Consider the following 23,786-nt stretch of genomic DNA (forward strand, 5'->3'; position numbering starts at 1 on the left):
ATCAAGGCAAAATTCTCACTTACATGCTGGGTTTGGACAGGACTAGTTTGTTCTGATAGTCAGGTTGAGTTCCTGGTGAGAAGAGAGGATAGGTAACAGTCTATTAAGAGTTAGCAACACTTAGAATGTATTGCATTTTTTAGAAAGTGTATGTTACTTTTAAAGCAACAGGTTCAAGAACGTTCTTCTCACTATTGGTTAACATATGGGGTAAAATTAAATTTCATATTTTCAGTGTTTTTAGAGGTATAGAAAAATCAGTTTCCTACTGAAAAAAACAGAAAAAGTTTTCTTTTTAAAGCTAAAAGTGAAATCACTCTTTTCTTTACAAACAATATGTCACTGGCAAGAAACAAACAAAAATAACAAAGGAAAAAAACTAGAAATGGTTGTTTTGTCGACCCCTCCCCACTCCTGTCAACATCAATGTATTTGTAGGACTATAAACATCAACTGTAGAAAATGCAGATTCATTCTTTGGAAAGCTCTCCAGTGAGTTAGTGCAGTTTGTTTCTGGCAGTCTTCCTTCTTCGGATGAGACTTGGGATGCTGCCAGTAGCTAGAAACGCAGCATCATTGCTGTTTCTCTGACTTCAGCATCCTCAGTGGTTTTTTAGTTCTTGCGCAGTCTACACTGTATTTCCAGTAAGTTGAGTGCATTTAGATTGCATGGTTCACTTTTAAGGTGACATTTGAACAAAATCTATTGTTTGGATGACTCATTTACCCTACTTATTCTTGACCCCTTGATGATTTTTTTAATGCTAATATTTTAGTTTCATATTTTTCCATTAGAACTGAGAATGCTCTGAAGCTTTTCTTACAAATTTCATCCTACCTATAGAATTCAGTGTGTCTGAATTTCAACTTGTTGAAATCATTGAAACTTAAAGCAAAACTGAGAGGTTGTTTTTCATTTTTTAAAAAACTATTAGAATGTCTTTAAGATTAGCCCTATGATAATGCAATGTACTTTTTACATTTTGCATCTGTCATTTGAGACTATTGACTATATTTAAGAAGTAAATCTTGCTGGTAAGAATCTTGTTCAACAGTGGTTTTTGTACTTGTGCATGACCTAAATAGTATTATTTAATTATTCTATTCATGTGCCAACGATCATATTGTTTCTTATGTAACCTTGATTTTCCTCCTTGTTCTAGTCTGTTTTCCTCTGCCTATAACTTATGCATATATGTAGTTAAAAATATGATATTGGGAGTATTTGGTAAAGAATTAGATAATACTGCTATCCCAAGTTATGAATTGACCAAAGAAATTTTTAGAAGATTTAAAATGAATATAGTTTTGTTTTTTGAAATAAAATTCAAGAGTTAAAAATCATCTCATGTCCCGCTTACACAGGAGTATTGGGGGTTTTGGTAGAGAGTTACTGCAGGCTACCTTTTATAATTCAGCAACACATTTTAAATAATTGATTTGTACGAGTTGGTAGGGACCAAGTCAAGAACTAATTACTTGTTATTATCCAAATCAGTTTTCATTATTATCTCACTGCTACTTAATAGCAGCATAGTAGTCAAAGAAAACATAAGTACCCACTTGTCTATCTAGGTTCAGTTTTAAAATGTTTTTCACAGTGACACACCTTCGTTAGATTTCCAAAAATGACAGTTTGAATGACAGTCCTTGTTTGAATATGTGTTCTTACTTAATTGTTACAAATCAATCCAGAAGGATTTGGGGGAGATGGTGGTAGCAATGGCTTCAGAGTTTGTCAGTCTATTTGCCTTTGCCATTTTCTTCCCATTAGTAAAGTAGTTACATAAAAAGAGACATAGCAGATAGACAGCAATACCAAACCTCTGGATAATATTTACAACAAAACTAGGTAGTGAGATATCCCCAAAATAAATCCAGGTGGTAACAAGCCACACCAGTCACAAAACTTGCAAGATTGTTGGGGAGGGAAAAGAATTTACCTCTTCTTTTTCTAGATTCTTCTGACTGGTCTAATAATTAAATTGACATGAGATAGATTAACAGGAGAAAATCTGATGTTAATTTTGTGCATATTAGAGACTCAAAGAAGTGACCTAAGCAGGCAGCTTCTGTACCTTTAAGACAAGCAAACACCAGCAAAATAACTTTGTGAAGAACTGACAACGCAAAGAAATTTAGTCTTGGGTACCAATTAGTGAAGCATCTAAGCAGATGGTTTATACAGCTTTCTCGGCCTTGAAGTCCTCTTTCCATTGATAAGGATGTCTCTGTCCCTCCTGGTCGGAGAAGGCAATGGCAACCCACTCCAGTACTCTTGCCTGGAAAATCCCATGGACGGAGGAGCCTGGTAGGCTTCAGTCTATGGTTGCGAGGAAATGGCAACCTACTCCAGTGTTCTTGCCTGGAAAATCCCAGGGACGGCGGGGCCTGGTGGGCTGCCATCTGTGGGGTCGCACAGAGTCGGACACGACTGAAGCGACTTAGCAGCAGCAGCAGCAGCAGTCCCTCCTGGTGCAGGGAGACTACCTTTTACATGGGAGACGATTTCCTGCTTTTAGGGGGACAAAGAGAGGGTCAGAGTATTCTTCTGGCACTGGCTGTTTTCAGGTAACTTTGACAACTGATTGGTATGCCCCTTTGTCATATTTGGGGTGATAGAACTCAGGAAAAAATAAGAAATAAAAGAAGAATAATTTCGAAAGTTAAAACTAATTAATTTTAGTCTTAATAAACAGAGCACATAAACACCATAAAAAAATAGAGGATGAGTAAGAGGCGAACTTTAAAGCTCAAAGAAAAGTTAATAGAGACACAGAGGTAGAGAACAAATGTAAGCATACCAAGGGGAAAGCAGCTGGGGGGAGGGGGGTAGAGGGGGTTGAATTGGGAGATTGGGATTGACACATATACACTGCTGATACTGTGTATAAAACATAACTAATGAGAATATACTGTATAGCAAAAAAAGAAAAACTCAAAGAGAAGTAAAGAAAGCAACATAAAGAATCAAGAGAAAATGACAAACATTGAAGATAGTCATAAAAGAAAAGAAAAAACAGAAAATATGGACAATATGAGTCCATGAAGAAGAAACCCAAGGTAAAGTAGAACAAGCACTATTAATAAAAATCCCAGGAAATAAGGAAAACTAATCAATTTACTTGCAAAATTATTTTTTAGAGAAAAATCTTTCCACTCTCCAAAAAAAAGAAAAAGTGAATCTCTATACTGAAAGAGAGTATATTATGCCTGAGATCTCCAACACTAGGGGATATCCTGGTAAAATTACTGGTCTTTGAAGTAAAACAAAGTCTTTTGGTCATTTAAACAAAAGGAAGAACTGAATTAGAAAAGAAAGAAAATTAAACAACCATCAGACTTTTCAATACCAATGCTTTATACAAATGAAAATGGAGGAACATACTTAAGAAACTCAAGGGAAAAATATATGAGCCAAGGATTTTATATCTAGAAAATCCAACTTTCTAGTAACTAGCAAAGAACACGGGAAATCTGTCATCAACATGTAAGAACTCAGGTAATATTGGTCCTATGAACACTTCTTGGGCAATTTTTTAGAGACCAGACTTCAGATAACTACAATAACATCCTAGGGACTGATGGATTAACAACATTAAATACATTTTTACAGATGGTAAAGAGTCTGCCTGCAAAGCATAAGACCTGGGTTTGGTCCCTGGGTCAGGAAGATCCCCTGGAGAAGGGAATGGCTACCCACTCCAGTATTCTTGACTGAGAATTCCATGGACTAAGGAGCCTGACGGGCTACAGTCCATAGGGTCATAAAACATACACACAGCTTAGTAGAACTTAAACAGGACAACCAGGAAGAGGCCCCTACAGGCCAAAGATGGGACAGTTTGAGCTTCAGTAATGATACTATAATTAACCCTTGAACAGCTCACGGGTTCGGAGTACTGACCCTCCGAACAGTGGAAAATGCATTACAGTGGATCCTCCTTATTCATAGCTTGTGTAGTGCTATCGCGCATATTCAGTGAACAAAATTGTATATGAGTGGACCCACGCAGTTCAAACCCATGTTGTGCAAGGGTCAACTGTAATTGACCCTTTCATCAATAGGTGAAAACTCTTAAATATATTATCTGTAAATTCATAATGATATTTTGAAACAATCTGAAAATTGGTCATCTTTGGAAGATGATATGAAACCAATCCATTACAGAACAAAGTGGTCAATAAAAGAGAAAAACACGTAATCTTGCCTTTCTTGTACTGTACTACTGAGTAATTAAACAGAAAGGGAGGATGTCTTTAATTTTTTAAACTAAAAATGAATGATAGAATACCACCAAATAAAAGTCCTCATTGGATGGATATAGGCATTTAGCATGAAAGGTGCTAGGAGTACATAATAGAGATGACCAGACATCACGTGTTTCCTATAATCCTATGAAACACCACCAATAATCTTGCCAACCTGAGTCTTATGTATTCTGTGGATCCAGCTGCCAATTTGCAGGATACCCAAAGGAACAGGCTAAACTGCACCAAAAATGTGCAACCAGCAAACTCTAGACAATAGAAATGCTACTGTTCGAATTGCCTGTGTTTCCAACAGTTAAGTTGTAAGAAAGTGGACAGTATGAAGAAGAAATCTGGTAGACTAAAAGTGACTTTAAATATATCATATTATTTTAAATGAGCTAAACTGTAGTATCTAAGGATAGACATTGGAGTGATAAAACTACTTTTAAAACACAAGGAAATTATTGTTACAAAAATGAGGATGATGGTTTTATGGAGGTAGGGAGGGGTTGTAACTGGAATGTCCAACAAAGTTCAATTTCCTGACTTGATGGTATTTACCATATAATTTATTTTATTAAACCATATGTCTGTTATGTATAGTTTTATATATGTGTGTTTTATTTTGCCATAAAAAGGATTAAAAATAAATCGATCCAGTACCAAACATTTTAAGACTGATTATCTCTGGGTGACAGAAGAACTGGTAATTTTAATGTTTCTTTTTTCTCTTTCATGTGTATTTTTTTCTAATTGTACTTACACTGAACATTTCTTAGATATGCAATTTAAAATTAGAAAGTGACATTTCAATATAAATTTTGTAAAAATCAGCCACAGGGTATCTTAGTAGGACTTTATGTAAAATAAAGGGGAAATTCAGAATATTATAATAGTTTAATCAATGGCTGTGACTTCTTTTTCTTACAAAACTTAAAACTGTTTAGTTTTTCTTAAGAGAGATGACACAGTGCCAGTCTGGTGAACAGACGCAGGTTTGCAAGTTTTCCTGACCTTCTTGATCTGAACCTCTCTAAGCCTTAGTATCACTTTCCTTTTGGGTCAAAAAAGTGGTGATGGTCTCATCACACTTGATAGTAAAAAGAAATTCAAGGAAAGCTGTTTGTAAGGTGAGACTTCTGTGCTAATACATCACCCTCATTGCATCTACTGAGATCTACAAAATCTTTTGTTCTTTTTATTTCTTTGCTTAGAACAATAAATGAAAACCTAGTCTTTCAGGAAATGCATGGATAAGTTAAAATGCTGGATAATTTGTGTAGTAATGAATGATCCTTTCAATTTCATCTTCACATCACATTATCAATAGCTGTTTGCTTAAAAAAGAATAACTTTCCATACTAGCATGGAGATGGAGTTGAGTTTGATGATATTGATTATGTTAGGTGGGTGGTCCTGTTTGAGCTTTTAACCAACTGTTGCTCAAGCACCTTCAAACAGAGAAATATTAGGTACTATCATTAGATAGCAAATTAGACCACATATGTGCAAATATATTTTAAACTTTTTTGGTGAGAAAATAGGCATAATTCATTTTCTTGGTTCTATCTCAACTGAGGAATCACATTCCTGTGGGATGAATTACTTTTCACTTTCTCTTTTAATGTTGTGTAAAGTTTATGGTGATAGCAAATTTAGTGCCCTTAGATTACAAGGGCACATTCTCCTCATTAACATTCTCTATATGAGAATGCACTCATTTTTTTCTAAAAATAAAACTTGAGTATTATCAGAAACCCCTTCTATAACTTTTTGGGAGGCAGGTAGTTGTTTTTTTGTATGTTTTCTGGTGGGAGAGAGAAGGGTTTTTATTGGTTGTCTGGTTTTGCTTTCTTCTTCCATATCGTGAATGTCTTTACCTAAAGAATGTGTGGTGTGGAATGGGACTTGTACTTTTAAATGATATGTCATTTTTTTCCCCATCAAGAGTTCACATTGAAACCCAAATAGAGATCAGCTAGAAGAACATTATGCTTAGTGAAAGAAGTCAGTCACAGAAAACAATATATTATATGATTCCATTTATAAGAAATGTCCAGAATAGACATGTCCATAGAAACAGAAAGTAGATTAGCGGTTGCCAGGGGCTGAGGGGAGGAGATGGGGGTGGTAGTGGGGGCGGGAATGATTGCTAATGGGTACCGGCTTTCTTTCTTTTTGAGGTGATGATGCTATTCTAGAATTAGATAGTGGTGATGGTTGCTTACCACCATGAATATACCTAAGGGCCCTGTATTGTAGGCTGTCCTGGAGGAGGCAGACTGGGGAAGTGGCCTGGTGCCCTGCCCACCTGGCCTTTCTTCCACCCACCCACTCAGGGTTGCCTGAGTTAGAGACCTGGATATGGCTTGAAAATCACTGATCCGAACAATATAAATTCTTTTATTGCCAGATGAAAATAGACCAAGTAAAACCTGGAGGCCATTACTTCCTTATCTTCTTGTATATTAACAATGTGTTAAGAGCAGACACAGAAATAAATTGGGTCATAAATGCTTATTCTTGCATGGGGCCTTCTTTTTGTATTTCTATCATGGAAAGCTTCTTCCTTTTTTTTTCTCTTTTTACCAAAACATTCAGGATAAGCATATCTATAAACTTAACGACCTGTGACTGTGATACCCTTTGCTGAAAGTCCAAATGTCCTTTATAGCAGTGATATATCCTTTGGCTTTATTCTCAGGACCAGGCATTGTGTCTCTAAATATTGCCTTCTTTATTCCCAGCTGTGATCTGCTCCTCTCCCCTGTTCAGCTTGGTTAGAGATAAATATCCCCAAACCAGCATCTCATAGCAGCCCTTTTCTCTGTATAGAGTGCCTTGGATTCTTTTTTTTTCCCCATTAGTAGCTTATTTTCTACACTTTGTATTTGGGAGGGTCTGTATCTATATAATGCAGGTATTATATAGTTTGTTTTTTGTTATTCAGTAAAAGATTTGACATTGTGGGTCTGATAGCAAGGTCCGGTGATAACGTGGGCTTTGCATGCTATACATATTCTTTTAAATAAAGAGAAAACTGATGTATACAGAGCTTGGGCTGATTTTTGTTATCTCTCTGCTCTGCAAGGTTAGAGAATCAAGTAGTAGTAGTAGTAGTTGTTTAGTCGCTAGGTCGTGTCCGACTCTTGTGACCCCAGGGACTGTAGCCCACCAGGCTCCTCTGTCTATGGGATTCTCCAGGCAGGAATACTGAAGTGGGTTGCCATTACCTTCTCCATAGAGAATCAAAAATTCCCTTAATTGTTCACTAGAAGAAAACATATTTAGGTGGCATGAGAGCAAATAGAAAGTAACAAAAGCATGTAAGGATTGACTCAACTCAGTTGTTTCAAAAAATAATATTTTATTAAGCTTCTGAGCAAAACAAGTTTGTGTGTATCCAGGGCATGCTTGTCAGGAGGGAAAAGACAGACTGAGGAGGGTGCAAGGCTGGGGGGAGCAGGTGGCAGGTAGGTCAGTCTGTTGAGCACTCAGTTTATTAATGTAGAAAAGTTCTCTGGTTTTGTTTTGTAACAAGTGAGGTCTGTCTAGCTGTAGAAGAGAGAATCAACTAAGAGTCAGCTGACCAAGGTTCCTGTTCATTTCTGAGCAGATCAGTATTTTTGAATATATTTTCAGAAGGTCCAAAGTTGATGTCTGTTTAACATATTCTAAATAAAAAGTAGAATAGATGATAAGAGAGTAGAAAACTGGCTCAGAGAACAGTGTATGAAATGAGTTGAATGGATGAGGGTTGATTTCAGCCCACCTCACCCTAAATGATTATATTAATTAATCATATTGAAATGCTTTTTTTAAAAAGTCACATTTTATATCACCATTAGTAATTTAGTCCATGTCAAATGCATGCTCTCTGTGTGTGTGTGTGTGTGTGTGCGCGCGCTTCAGTCACTTAGTCATATCTGACGCTTTGCGACCCCATGGACTGTATCCATGAAATTCTCCAGGCAAGAATGCTAGAGTGGGTAGGTGTTTCCTACTCCAGGGGATCTTCATGACCCAGGGATTGAACCCACACTTCCTGCATTGCAGGCAGATTCTTTACCTCTGTACCACCTGGAAAGTCCCGTGTCAAATAATTATACATATGTCTGGGTGGGAAAGAACAAAGAATCTGATAGTATTCCTTGCAGTACAGAGAACCAGCATGGCCCTGGTCTTTCTCTCTTGTGTACTGCTTTCTCCTTTTCTAGACTACAATTTGTGCTGGCTTCTGTGAAGTCGGTACAGAAGATATATATATATACATCAGAGAAGGCAATGGCACCCCACTCCAGTACTCTTGCCTGGAAAATCCCATGGACGGAGGAGCCTGGAAGGCTGCAGTTCATGGGGTCACAAAGAGTCGGACACGAATGAGCAACTTCACTTTCACTTTTCACTTTCATGCATTGGAGAAGGAAATGGCAACCCACTCCAGTGTTCTTGCCTGGAGAATCCCAGGGATGGGGAAGCTGGGTGGGCTGCCATCTATGGGGTCGCACAGAGTCGGACACGATTGATGCGACTTAGCAGCAGTAACAGCATATATATACATATACAAATATAGGTGAATTATGAGGATGTGTGTGCCTCATTACTTAGCTGAAATCATATAATATCCAGCATACATCATCACCAAGTGTTTAATAGCAAATTGCAGCTTTTTTAGTGACAGGAATCAATGAATAACATTGCCAAATTTGATTTTAACATATTGGGGAAATGATAAACTTATTGCCTATTCTCAACAGAAAATTAAAAATTATAAGCTAATTGCTGGAAATATTTAATGATGAGTCTTGATTGCCATGTGTTCTCATGACCTTGTGTGCTATTCCAAAAATACATAAAACTACTGAAAGTGTTGTCATTTAATTGCATCAGTTTATATCTGCTCTAATTTGATTGCAGATAGTTGTCTCCTTCCATTTTAATGAGAAAAGTGTAATTATTTTCAACCTCATAGACAACATCTGGGGAAGATGTACGGGACTTCACAAAGGTGCTAAAGAATAAGTTCAGATCGAAGAAATACTTTGCCAAACATCCTCGGCTTGGCTACCTGCCTGTCCAGACAGTTCTTGAAGGTGACAACTTAGAGACGTAAGTTTAATTTTACTATTAAACTTGTATCTGTATATGCTCTTATACCTGATACTTTTATATTAGTGACAAAAGATAAATCTGATACCCAAAGAGCTGTGTTTTGGTAAAATGTTTCATCTACAAAGAGGTAAAATAAACTTGGAATCAGTCTTTGCAACATGAATTTTGACTGTTTTTGACAGTACAGGTTTAATTTTGCATGTTTTCCTAAACTTTTGAAATATGTAATAATGTGTCTGCCTTTGCACTGGTCATCTTTTACTCTTAAAAATACTTTAAGCAAATTGTTGTATTTATGCTCTTTCATTACTTTATTTTCCATTTTTCCCTTTTTGTGGGATTTTTTTTTTACTATTTCTTATATGTTTTACACTCATTTTACTTATTTTAATGTTTATTAATAATGTTTAATTCCTTGCTTCAGATATATATCTATATGAAATCTCATCAAAATCTCACATTGCGTTTCTAATTTCTTTTTTTCTTGAACATGGCAGCAAAATGAGATAGCTTTAAATAGAACCTGTAATAGACAAAGTTTTCTTAAAAGTATATCATTTAAGTTTACAAACATAAATGAAACAAAGTTTCAGATTGCAAAATTACTTTGGGATTATAAAATGAAGGATAATAGTTTATAGCCTGAAATGAAAAGAAATTTTAAAATGAGCCAGAATAAATGCAAGAACAAAATTTAAATTACTAAGCAATTATATGTCAAGATCAAAATAAATATGATTTTAAATCTTTGAATTGCTTTTTTTTGAAATATCAGCATAAATATGCCTGCCAAGGCAATTTTCTTGTGCTTGAATCTAGGGGAAAATTAAGTTTTATTGCTAATCATCACCAGAGTGCCTAGTCATAAAGAATAGTGGAGTTTAGTTACAGAAATATTCCTTCTCAAGTAACTACAGAAGAGAAGCTCTGAAGTGTGGAGTTTTCTACATTATACAGTAAAGAAAACTGAAGTAAGAACTATAAAAATGTGTTGACATTTAACCTTCAAAACTCACAGTTAAATTATTTGTGTCTATGAGAGATAGTCAGAGAACAGTAGCAGTCCAGTGTATTATGACAGTCTGTGTCTCAGAGATGTCAAAACAAAGGGATAGACTATTTAGTCCAATTTTTTTTTCCATATAAAACCGTTTGGACCAAGGGCTTTGCTACATTTATATGAATTTTATTTTTAGTTTGTTGAACTACTAAGAAATAAAAGGAAGACTACAGACAAAGTAAAGTGGGTATTTTTATCCCTCCATAGGTAATATTATGATGTGCAAGAAGAAAGAAATACAATGTGGCTGTATATGTAGATAGGTCCAAAAATACCACATACTCATTTAAAGCATACCAAAAACTTCAAACCTTGATAACTTTGCTTGATATCAAATTCCATACAATTAAGATATATGCCTCCCAGTCATTTTTTTCTGCAGTACATTTTAGAAGAAATTTTATTGAAATGATTTTAATTTAAAGCACACTATTGAAATACTTGGGATTCCCTGGTAGCTTGGCTGGTAAAGAATCTGCCTGCAACGCAGGAGACCCCAGTTCAATTCCTGGATCGGAAAGATCCACTGGAGAAGGGATAGGCTACCCACTCCAGTATACTTGGGCTTCCCTAGTGACTCAGCTGGTAAAGAATCTGCCCACAATACTTAAAATCTATAAAGAAAGGTGTATTTTTGATCCTGTCTTTTTTTGCGACTAGATTTTTTTCCCTTTCTTTCTAAAGGTATGTGATAATACATTCTTATTTGTTTTGCTGTCTAATATATAGTTTAACTATGCTGAATACCTAATAAAGATAAAATTTTGCCTATCTTGGTGTCAGATCTAAATAACCTTTAGTGTAAGTGCCTGAAGCATAAAATTATCACGCAGTGGTTTTATTTGCAAGATAATTTGATAGATTTGAAATAGTGATGTGCTCTTGACTCTTTGGATAAACCATTGGCATTTTATGTTCCAAATAGCTACATCCCTTGTATGAGTCATACAGAGAGATCTTTTAAGTTGCTTTTAAGCAATTTTGATAATTTGCCTTTCACTGTCAAAATAATGACTGCCGTTAATAATTCTGAGTGATTCAGTTAAAGGAAAAGAGAACAGAAAAGTGTGTGCCAAATAATTTTGTGCTATGATTTTTGGCTGTAACTCTGAAGATGCTTCATTTCATCAAAGATGAATGTACCAGCATTTTCAGTGAGAGGAAAATGAGAGAAAAGGAGTGTAAGATTGAATCAGATGTCATCAGATCCTTTTTTGAAAAAGATTTATGAGCTACTGGATACATTGGGCAGATTTTCTTCCTTTTTTAATCCTAGAACGTATTCTTGGAGTCGGTATAGTTCATTTTTCTACTGAGCCCTTTCTAGTACAGGGCCACTTAATCTTCTGGTGTAACAATTTATGTGAGTAGGTAGTAAAAACTTTTATTTCATTTATTCTCCTATTTGTGTGAGGAGAACATTGGAGAAAAACCGGTGAAGTGGTAAATGTATTGAAGTTATTTATGAAGCTGATTAGAATTTCCTTTTGCTTCTTTCTGTTTCATCCCTGCAAAATGTAATGTCTTATTCCTTATCCAGTAATTATACCTGCATGCGTGGAGGGGATTTATGGGAAAATTAGTTATTATTAAACAATCCCATGCTTAGGTTTATTCTATTAATTTTATAACTATGCAAGATTTTTTTCACAAAAATAAATCAAAATAAATGAGTAGAGCTTGATGAAAGAGTTATTACCATTGAAAATAAACCTGAGAAACAAGCTCAAAGGGTGACAAAGTAATTTGAGACTTGAGTGAGATTTATTGGCTAAAAAGGTAGTTTAGTTTCCCTGAAAATTAAAAGGAATAAAATAGGCACCTCTCCCTGGTATTGGTTGGACTTCCTTGGTGGCTCAATTGGTAGTGAATTCTCCTGCAATGCAGAAGACCTGGGTTGGATCCATGGGTTGGGAAGATCCCCTGGAGAAGGAAACGGCAAGCCACTCTGGTATTTTGGCCTGGAAAATCCCATGGACAGAGGAGCCTAGTGGGCTGCAGTGCATGGGGTCACAATAGTCGGACACAACTTAGCGACTAAACAACCACCACTACCGCGTGTATTGGTCAAAGTGGAATAGGTGAGTTTCTTGGTTTTTTAAGTTCGTACGATAGCAAGAACCATCTCATAGTAAGTGCAATTATGATTGTGGGAGCATTGGACCAGGAAGAAGTGACAGTTCATCCCCAAACTGAAAGATGAATAGGGGCAAAAACTCAGTGTTTGCTACCCGGGGAGGAGAGGCAGAGTTTCCCAGCAAGGCAAACATTTTCAAAAGCCGAAAGACAACCCTGTTTTGGAAACTGGAATGGGAAGTTGAGAATTGTGACGAGAAATGGGAGTGGAAAGGAAAGCAGGAAGCAGATCATGATCAGCCTTGTAAAGCAGTGAAGATGTTTGTAGTCTTCAAGAGCAGGAGGGAGGGGGCATTGAAGCTTTATCTGTTAGAGCAGCCGGGACCCCTGCTCTGTGACAAATGGACTTCAGAAGGCAAACAGACGGGAAGTGTGAGAAGTCTGCTGAGAATTTAAGGCACTGAAAAGTCTCTAAATTCTTCAGAGAAAGTCTGGATTATATTTCCTGTAACATTAGGTATATTTAGTAGAGTCTTGCATATTAGTGTGTGATTAGCCAAAAACCCTGTTCAGACACCACTCTGGAACGCAGTTGAGAGGCAGCATTGTGAAGTCCGGGCTAACATAGAGATTGGTCTTTTCTTAACCCCCTTTAATCATGGATTCTAACAATTCAGGGAGAGTATTGCCCAGTTTTCTTCTTCTGGAATTAAATGAAAAAGCTTATCAGTTAATATATTTTCTACAAATCTAAGTACTTTGAAGTCAATAAAGCCTAAAGTTTTTTCTTTTTAATCTTTTCTCAAATTTTCACAATACATAAAGAAGCGTCTCTTTTGAGACACTCTTCAGTTCAGCTTTTTACCTCTGCCATTCTTATCTTAGTTCAATGAATCACTATTGTACTAACTGAATTAACTTTACAGGAACCAGTCAAGCAGTTTCACAAAGCTTTTCTGAGTTCAATTAAGGTTTAAAAAATATATATATATATATATATATATATACACACGTATTTTTCTTACATTTAAAGATCACAGCAAATGTTGTATACTTGAATTTTAGAAATGATCTCTGGGGCAGTTCCTATGTTTTTTAGAAAGTGTTGAAAGTGTTAGTCTCTCTCAGTCATCTGACTCTTTATGATCCCATGGACAATAGCCTGCCAGGCTCCTCTGTCCTTGGAATTCTCCAAGCAAGAATACTGGAATGGGAAACCTTTCCCTTCTCCAGGGGATCTTCCGAACCAGAGATTGAACCCAGGTCTCCTGCATTGCAGGCAGATTCTTTACCATCTGAGCCACCAGGGAAAGTGTATAGAAAATCATTTATCTGACACTTAAGATCTGTATTTCAGAGTTAACGAAAAGTAGTGATATGAAAAGACTATTGAATAATACTGTTTTGTTTCATTGTTGTGTCTATTTTATACATGGGTAATTAAGTCTATTTACAGTATAAATGTTCTGACAAACACAGACCAGATAAATGCCTTTTTTGAAATAATTCCAAAGAATCTCAGTTTTCCACACCAATAAGATGAATTTCCATCATCTTTTAATCTTCGCTTTGCAGACATCAACTTTTGCTTCTCAGTGGGAGATAATGAGATCATTAACTTTTTCTTAAGTATGTATCTATAATAGAAATAGGAGAATCAAGTAGATCTAGAATAAATTATCCTTCTTCTTTGTTTCAACCAGCATTAGCTTTTGCAGGAGACTTTATTTAATTAGACAACTAATTTTCTTTAGGCTTTTAAATTTCCACATTCATCAGTATTCCCCCACACCTCCCCGCACCTCCAGTAAAAAAGGGTTAGGGTTTGAACTAAACTTTAATTAGGATCATTTGTTTTCAAATGAAATTTCTTACAGACTTGGGGTTTTCTAGGCAGTGCTGTGAGATTGGAGTATATCTCCAGGCCTAGGAATGATATTGAATAATCAAGTTCCAATCTCAAGCTCTGATTCTTGTAGACAGTGTTCCTTTTATCAGTTTCTTAGACAGAACTTCTGGATAGCATTTTGTTTGATAAAAGTGCATCATGATCTAGCAATGTTGCTTTCAGTTTATGGATAATTGAGAATTTTGGCCAGGTGTAGAGGAGAGCATCTAGGCTGTATCTTTTTTCAGTGTATCTGTGACGTTGAGATATTCTGTGTACACCTTTATTTGGATTTTACTTAAAATTGGGCAAAGGGGACTTCCCTGGTGGTTCAGTGGTTAAGACTTCAGGTGTCCAATGCAAGTGGCGCAGGTTCCATTCCCGGTCAGGGAACTAAGATCCCACATGCCATGTGCTGCAGCTAGGAAAATATGTTTTTGAAAAATAATAAATAAAATTGAGCAAAGATTCAGAACATTCTCATTTTATTGCAACTCTGCCATTAATATATAATGTAGTCCTTGGTATTTACCTTTTCCTTTCTGATCAAGCTTCTTCTGCAGGAAAAACAAAAATATGATTGCACCTCTGTCCAGTACATTATGAAGAATTATTTTTTAAATTATCCCATAATTTTGAGCTATTTGTTTCTCTTTCTTTTTCCAATCAGAGTATTTAAATGTGTTTGCTGTCTATAACAAATATCCTATAATATCTGTGGAAAGGTCCCTGCAGGCACTTGAATACATAGCATCTTTTCTAGAATAAACCGTCATTTCTGTTTGTTTTGACTTCTTTCATAGTGGACCTCAGGGCAACCAAATGCAGGCGTGGGAGACTATTGAGACTGTAACCCACCCCACACCCTCCGACCGACCACTTTTGTCTTAAATTGCTCTAAAGTGTTTTTTCTATGACTTTTGTCTCCCTCTGCCCTCTTTACAGTCCTATCACACTCATCAGTATGTGGCCAGAGCACTATGAGTGAGTATCCACAGCTCCATATGCACAAGACGGATATTCTGATCAGTTTTACTAGCATGGGGTGATTACTAAACTCTTATCCTAAAATAATAGTTCTGCCTCCTGGGTAACAATCCTAGTGGTTTGTTTGCATGTCAAATTCATTATTTAACTAAGCTAACATTCCTAATAGTAACATCTGTCAATATTTGGGCATAAAACTGTTTCTTTGCTTTCTCTCTTCCAGCCCTTCACAGTCTCCTCAGCTGTTTCATGATGATACCCATTCAAGAATAGAACAGTATGCTACACGGTAAGAAACTTTGCTGGGATCCCTCCACTGCACTGCCACCCAGAATGTATCTCTTTTTGTATTAATCTTATATCACTCACATGCCTTGATTTAAGAGATATAGTTTTGCAGGAGTAGTGATTCTATTATAGTTGAAATCTGGGCTTTCATCTTTCTATACTGTAATTTTCATTTTACCAAACCCTTGCAATATATTCTACTGAGTAACTCTCCATGGGATGTGATTAGTGAGCTCATGAGAATGCAAATACTGTACAAACAGGATTTAGATAATGTAACCTAGTTTCAATGAATGAAAGTATTGAAAGTGTTCTCAGGAGATGGTGTACATATGAATTACAATATGTAATTAAATCTATGCTAATACTTTACCATAGAGGTTTTTTTTGGAGTTCCCAAACAATATAAAAGTATAAGCTGGTCTTATTGGGTTGTATAAACTTTTATACAAACAAATATGTACTAGGCATTGACAGTGCTAGTAACTGGCTATGCTTTAAAAGGTTATAGTTCAACCTATGGTTGCTGAGGGGAAGGATGATGGGATGGGACAGTCAGAGAATTTAGGATAAACATGTACACACTACTGTATTTAAGATGGATAACCGACAAGGACCTCCTATATAGCACAGGGAACTCGACTCAATGTTACATGGCAGTGGGGATGGGAAGAGAGTTTGAAGGAGGGTGGATACATGTATATGTATGGCTGAGTCCCTTTGCTGTCCACCTGAAACTATCACAATATTGTTAATCAGCTGTACTTCAAAATAAAATGAAAAGTTTTTTTAAAAAGTGTGAAAAATCTTAAGGACAAATATAACACCTGAGAAAAATAATAAATAAAAGGCTATAGTTCAAGCAACATCATAAAAACAGTAACATTTGAGCTGAGTCTAGGCCAAGTAGAAATTTCAGGAAAAAGTAGAAAAACATGCTTAAAAGCATTGAGCTCAGAAAGAATACAGTTTTAAAGAATTGCAAGTAGAGAAAGGGGAAAGGACAAGGCAAAGTGAAGGGACAGAAGCTGAAGTCCAGTAATGTGGGGCCAACTTGCTAAGGATGGGCTTCCCTGATAGCTCAGTTGGCAGAGAATCCACCTGCAATGCAGGATTCCTGGGTCAGGAAGATCCACTGGAGAAGGGATAGGCTACCCACTCCAGTATTCCTGAGTTTCCTTTGTGGCTCAGCTGGTAAGGAGTCTGCCTGCAGTGTGGGAGACCTGGGTCCCATCCCTGGGTTGAGAAGATCCACTGGAGAAGGGAAAGGCTACCCACTCCAGAATTCTGGCCTGGAGAATTCCATGGACTGTATAGTCCATGGGGTTGCAAAGAGTTGGACACAACTGAGCGACTTTCACTTTCACTTGCTAAGGAGTAAGATCCTGTCCTTTGGTAAAGAGGCGTTATGGAGAATCTTTAACCATGAGAGGAGGAGGGACATAATCAGATGTGTGAGCGAGTGAAGACTGACTGACTTAAGAGTCTGAGAGATCAACTAGGAAACTAGGTCCACTAGGAAACTACATAACATAATGTAAAATAGAAGTCTTTAGGCCTCATGGCGGTGGTGATAGAAACAGAGCTCAACATTAGATGTTGTTTTCATTTCAAAGTCTTGGTAGGGAGTTTGAGCTGTTCTGGATTTTGTGAGAATTAGGACAGTTTAAGAAACACTGGTGTTGGAGAAGACTCTTGAGAGTCCCTTGTACCGCAAGGAGATCCAACCAGTCCATTCTAAGGGAGATCGATCCTGGGTGTTCATTGGAGGGACTGATGCTGAAGCTGAAACTGCAATACTTTGGCCACCTCATGTGACGAGTTGACTCACTAGAAAAGACTCTGATGCTGGGAAAGGTTGGGGGTGGGAGGAGAAGGGGATGACCGAGAATGAGATGGCTGGGTGGCATCACCGACTCTGTGGACATGAGTTTGAGTGAACTCCGGGAGTTGGTGATGGACAAGGAGGCCTGGCGTGCTGTGATTCATGGGGTCGCGGAGAGTCGGACACGACTGAGCGACTGAACTGAACTGAACTGAACTGAAGAAACACTGAGGCTGTACCAATCAACTATACCCTATATGGCCACATTCTCCAACCTCTTTATTTTCATTTTACAGACTGGCCCAAATGGAAAGGACTAATGGATCTTTCCTCACTGATAGCAGCTCTACCACAGGAAGTGTGTAAGTAAATCATGAAATTAGTGCTGCCTTGGAAAGCTGGTTCTTATATTATGGCTGTCGGAAGTAATCTTCATTGACTGTGGCTCTGAATTTTGATCCAAATCAAAATTGATAAGTGTGGTTATAAAAACGTCTACATAGATTTTATGGTTTCAAGCCATGATAGTATAAATTGGATATGTTTATTTATTTAGTTTCATATAAGTTACTGAAGAAAATCCTATATTTGGCTATTCGTCTGCCCTAGGAAAATCATATTGATTTATTTATAAATACAGGTATAGATATTCATTCCATTTATCTGTTATTTCTTGTTAATTTAACAGATGTAATTCTATAGAATATGTGCCATTCTGTAAAATTCTTTTCCTTCTGTGTGCTCATATTTTCTCCATAATCTCTGCCATTTAATAGTTATGACCTACACAGGCTTGGACGTCAACTCCTTACCCTTCACTGGAAAGTGTTAACTCCTCTGCCAATAATTTGATTTTATTAACAACTAGGAAAAGCCTCATTAACTTTAGAATGCTTTTAAAAACCTTTCTTGGCAGATATTTTATCTCTGATTATCCCACTGTCATGTGCCATCTTGCTTTTACAGCTTTTCCCACCCTCCACCACCTTGGAATTAACATTTTCAATTCTAAATGGTGTCTGTGATTTCAGTAGTGTCGAGTTTAGTTGACTCACCCAGTCGCTGTGGTTTGGATCTGGTGGGAAGCTCTAGGTTGCCAGAAAAGTTGTCGAACTTGGTTTTTAGGTATTTTATACTAAAAAAGATCATAGAGACAGCCAAGTTGAAATACCTAAGGTACTCTAACATGAAATGTCTCCTGGTCAATATTTTTTTAAAATTGTTTTACTATCATTAAGCTTATAAATAAAAGTTCTCAGGAGATTTTTCAATTTTCAATTTCAAACAATAGCAAGTTAGTACTTTATAACAATACAGTAGTGACTTATACATTATTATTAATGTACTGTGTGTTTGGAACAATTCCCAAACCAAGGTAATAGCATTCATAATGCTTGTTTCATATTTAAACTCCTAGTATGTATTTCTTATAAAGCAGTTAATCAACATATTTTCCATCAAGGTTGAGAAATAGCTAAAGGATTAAACAAAATTTAAAAATACTAATTAAAACCAAACTTAAATTCTTTAAATGTGTTTTTCATCTTGTGATCCAAGTAAAGGCAATAATCAAATTTAGTATATCCTATTTTCAAACTAGAAAAGGCACTATTGATTTTTAAATTTAGCACTAATGTCTGAGAAATGACAAAATAATCATATGACTAACAGCTGAATACATTTTAATATACTGTCAAGAGATATATTAACTCATTCTTCCATCCAAAAAAATACTTATTGCATGCCTACGTTGCAGTGGTGTGCTGGAGGCAGTTGTGAGAGCTGGTTGTTAAATTTTCAAGAAGTTTGTAAGCTGCCTATTAAACAAAGACATTATTAAAATTCATTTATATATACCTATGGACTATAGCCCGCCAGACTTCTCTGTCCATGGAATTCTCCAGGCAAGAACACTGGAGTGGATTGCCATGCCCTCTCCAGGGGATCTTCCTGACCCAAGAATTGAACCCGTGTCTCTTACATCTCCTGCATTGGCTAGCAGGTTCTTTACCACTAGTGCCACCTGGGAAGCCCATGTATATACTTGCAAACCAACAGAGTTGATTCACTGGTAAAGACTCTGATGCTGGGAGGGATTGGGGGCAGGAGGAGAAGGGGACAACAGAGAATGAGATGGCTAGATAGCATCACCGACTCAAAGGACATTAGTTTGGGTAAACTCCGGGAGTTGGTGATGGACAGGGAGGCCTGGCGTGCTGTGATTCATGGGGTCGCAAAGAGTCAGACACGACTGAGCGACTGAACTGAACTGAATAATAAAAGTAATACTCAGAACTCATCACGTCTTAGTTATTTTACCTCATTTTACTATTACCTGTGTTCTTTGGGTGTCAGGTGGTGTGCCACTATGTATCTTTTTTCAACTCTATATTCAGTGAAGTCATTAGTTTAAATTGGCCATACTGAAAGTATTTAAACCATAAAAATTAAAAATGCTACAAAGCAGAGCCATTTATATATTTATCTTGTAGAGAACCTGCTGGTAAACACTTAGCAGCACACCCCTGACATGTGCCCAGTTCTGTAAAGGTCGATGCTGTCTTCAGGAATCTTACGGGCTAGCAGGGAGATGGATAAGTGTTCCCACAGAGGAGGAACATGGTGAGGGCATTTAAAATAGAAAGAATAATAGGCCCCCAAAGAGGTCCACATCCTAATCCCTGACACCTATGACTGTGACTTTACATGGCAAGAGGGACTTTGCACAAGTGACTAAATTAAGGATTTTGAGATGGGGAGATTAGCCTGGGTTATCTGGGTGGGCCCAGTGTAGCCGCAAGGGTCTTCATAAGAAGGGGGAGAGTCAGAGCTTGGGATAGGCGAGGTAACCATGGGAGCAGAGGTGAGATACAAAGAGATTTTACGGATGCTACACTGCTGGCTTTGAACGTGAAGGAATGTGATGGCCTCGAGGTACTGGAAAAGGCAAGGAAGCAAATTTTCCCTTTTATGGGAGATTAAATGAATAGTGTTCAGTTCAGTTCAGTTCAGTCGCTCAGTCGTGTCCGACTCTCCGCGACCCCATGAATCACAGCACGCCAGGCCTCCCTGTCCATCACCAACTCCCGGAGTTCATTCAAACTCATGTCCACAGAGTCAGTGATGCCATCCAGCCATCTCATTCTCTGTCGTCCCCTTCTCCTCCCGCCCCCAATCCTTCCCAGCATCAGACTCTTTTCCAGTGAGTCAACTCGTCACATGAGGTGGCCAAAGTATTGCAGTTTCAGCTTTAGCATCAGTCCTTCCAATGAACACCCAGGATTGAGCTCCTTTAGAATGGACTGGTTGGATCTCCTTGCAGTACAAGAAACTCTCAAGAGTCTTCTCCAACACCACAATTCAAAAGCATTAATTCTTCAGCTCTCAGCTTTCTTCACAGTCCAGCTCTCACATCCATACATGACCACTGGAAAAACCATAGCCTTGACTAGACGGACCTTTGTTGGCAAAGTAATGTCTCTGCTTTTTAATATACTATCAAGGTTGGTCATAACTTTCCTTCCAAGGAGTAAGCGTCTTTTAATTTCCTGGCTGCAATCAGCATCTGCAGTGATTTTGGAGCCCAAAAACATAAAGTCTGACACTTCCACTGTTTTTCCAGTGGACCAGATGATGGGACCAGATGCCATGATCTTTGTTTTCTGAATGTTGAGCTTCAAGCCAACCTTTTCACTCTCCTCTTTCACTTTCATCAAGAGGCTTTTGAGTTCCTCTTCACTTTCTGCCATAAGGGTAGTGTCATCTGCATATCTGAGGTTATTGATATTTCTCCCAGCAATCTTGATTCCAGCTTGTCCTTATTCCAGCCCAGCGTTCCTCATGATGTACTCTGCATATAAGTTAAATAAGCATGGTGACAATATTGACGTACTCCTTTTCCTATTTGGATAGTGTAAGAATGCATAAATCACTGAAGAGAAATTGTTGTCTGGTTACTGATACATTAGTATTTTTATGAATATTTTAAGAAGTCTTACTTTGATAAAGCCAATCTGGAAGTCCTTTGCTCTTCCACACTTTAAACTACTGTGTATTTTGGGGGTCTTTTCCTGTGAACATGCAGGGGTCATTCAAGTGAGAACACTAACAAGGACTCAACCTTCAAAGTCCTACTTTGGACCTAAAGTCCAGTGGTTTGACAAAATTCATTGTTTTTGTTTAGTCACTAAGTCATGTTCAAATCTTTTGCAACCCCGTGAACTATAGCCCACCAGGCTCCTCTGTCCATGGGATTTCCCAGGCAAGAACACTGGAGCAGATTGCCTTTTCCTTCTCCAGGGGATCTTCCCAATCCAGCCATTGAACCTGCGTCTTCTGAATTATAGGCAGATTCTTTACAACTTTGCCACCAGGGAAGCCCCAAATATTTTCATTTTAATTGGCATTATTGACAAAGTGAATAAGTATTATGATAATAAATATCTTTTCTTCCAATGGATAGCTCATCGCAATGAGGTTGACTATTCCCTCCTTTGAATTGACAGTGCTCCTCATGAGAGCAGGGTTAAGAATGAAACCTACTATTTTTCTGGCTCTCCTGCTAAGTCTCCCATCTAATAATTTAGCATCTTGGATCATAGGATACAGTAAGAAATGTTTGCTGCCCTTAACAAGATACAGTGTTGTTCTTTCTTTGCTTTTGGCTTGGATCAAAGCTTATCTGTTTCTTACAGGACCTTATTATAGTAGCAGGAAGTATATGTGCAATATGAGCTTCGCAGGTGGCGCTAGTGGTAAAGAACCTGTCCACCAATGCAAGAGGCTTAAGAGATGCAGGTTCAATCCATGGGTCAGAAAGATCCCCTGAAAGCGGGCACGGCAACCCACTCTGGTATTCTTGCCTGAAGAATCCGATGGACAGAGGAGCCTGGCAGGCTACAGTCCATAGCATCACAAAGAGTCGGGCACAACTGAAGCTACTTAGCACACACACATATGTGTAACATACTCTTAACACCCTGGCCTTTACCTGGAAGTTTCTTAAGGCTCTGGCATTGGTAGGATCCTGATACAATCCCCAAAGACAATAGATGACAGTATTCAGTGCCACGTAATAATATTGCCAACTTCTGAATGAGGGATCAGTGGCTTTTTAAGGCAGGCTTGGCTCTTCTGCTTTACTCTCAGATCTGTCTTGAGGCAACCAACATCGCTATTAGCAATTTAAATCCCAAGGTACCAGTAATTTTTATTGTTGTTGAAAGTGAAAGTGAAGCCGCTCAGTCGTGTCCGACTCTTTGTGACCCCACGGACTGTAGCCTACCATGCTCCTCCATCCATGGGATTTTCCAGGCAAGAGTACTGAGGTGGGTTGCCATTTCCTTCTCCAGGGGATCTTCCAGACCCAGGGATTGAACCTGGGTCTCCCACATTGTAGGCAGATGCTTTACCATCTGTGCCACCAGGGAGATCACTAGTAATTTTTATTGTTGTTGGGAAGGGTTAAAAAAAACAACTCAGAGTGCCTTAAGCCAAAAATTGTATGTCAGTAAACTTCCACTATAATTTTTGGAATTTTTCTCTCTCTTGAATTGTCCACCTTTCCCCTAGGCCCTCTTGAGTTGAGGTTTTTGTTATTCCAAGCAAGGGTGTAGAAATATTAGTAAATATCTCTTGAATAATAATGGTAATGGTGTAAAAACAACCAACATCTCCTCCTTGATATAGGGATTCCTAAGAGCCAGGCAGGGCTTCCCTGGTGACTCAGTGGTAAAGAATCTGCCTGCAGTGCAGGAAGTGCAGGAGACATGTGTTTGATCCCTAGGTTGGGAAGATCCCCTGAAGAAGGAAATGGCAACCTACTCCAGTATTCTTGCCTGGAGAATCCCCATGGACAGAGGAGCCTGGTGGGCTACAGTCCATAAGGTCTCAAAGAGTTGGACACAACTGAAGCAACTGAGCATGCACGCACGCTAGAGCTGGGCAGGCACTGTTCTGAGCACTTTGCCACTGTTGCTGATTCAGTTGTCCATGATGCTCTTGTTCTCATTACACCACTTTATAGAGGAGGAAATCAGTACCCCACAAGGTGAACAGGTTGCCCAGGGTCTTGTCGTCAGTGGTGGAGCTGAGATTCGGACTCAGGCATCCTGGCTCCAAGCACAGGCACCATGCCTGACTGCCTCACTTCACTGCCTCAGCTGGTGTGGGAAGGGAGAGCTTCCTGCAGTGGGGGAGGTGGGAGGGTCAGAGCATCCACAGATCCTTCCAGTCCCTCTGTCCTTGTTCTGCTTCTGCTCATGTCCATCTGTGCTCCAGCTTCACAGTCCAGACCC

General features: G+C 38.1%; 1 protein-coding gene across 10 annotated transcripts in view; it reads left to right on the forward strand.

The window, feature by feature from the left end:
* The window catches only part of UTRN (utrophin), a 567,941-nt gene that overhangs the window by 521,284 nt on the left and 22,871 nt on the right, over window positions 1-23,786 (forward strand). For 9 of the 10 annotated variants that reach the window (XM_055433618.2, XM_055433617.2, XM_055433621.2 and 6 more), the window contains 4 exons: window positions 9,227-9,363; window positions 15,336-15,374; window positions 15,601-15,666; window positions 17,787-17,852. In XM_055433618.2, coding sequence (XP_055289593.2) covers window positions 9,227-9,363; window positions 15,336-15,374; window positions 15,601-15,666; window positions 17,787-17,852 — 308 coding nt within the window. The remainder of the gene's footprint in view (window positions 1-9,226; window positions 9,364-15,335; window positions 15,375-15,600; window positions 15,667-17,786; window positions 17,853-23,786) is intronic. The other variant, XM_055433622.2, reaches the window with a different exon arrangement.

Source organism: Moschus berezovskii, chromosome 10 (genome assembly GCF_049115385.1).
Source record: "Moschus berezovskii isolate FMDL1 chromosome 10, NW_MosBer_1.0, whole genome shotgun sequence".
In the NCBI taxonomy this organism is placed as follows: domain Eukaryota; kingdom Metazoa; phylum Chordata; class Mammalia; order Artiodactyla; family Moschidae; genus Moschus; species Moschus berezovskii.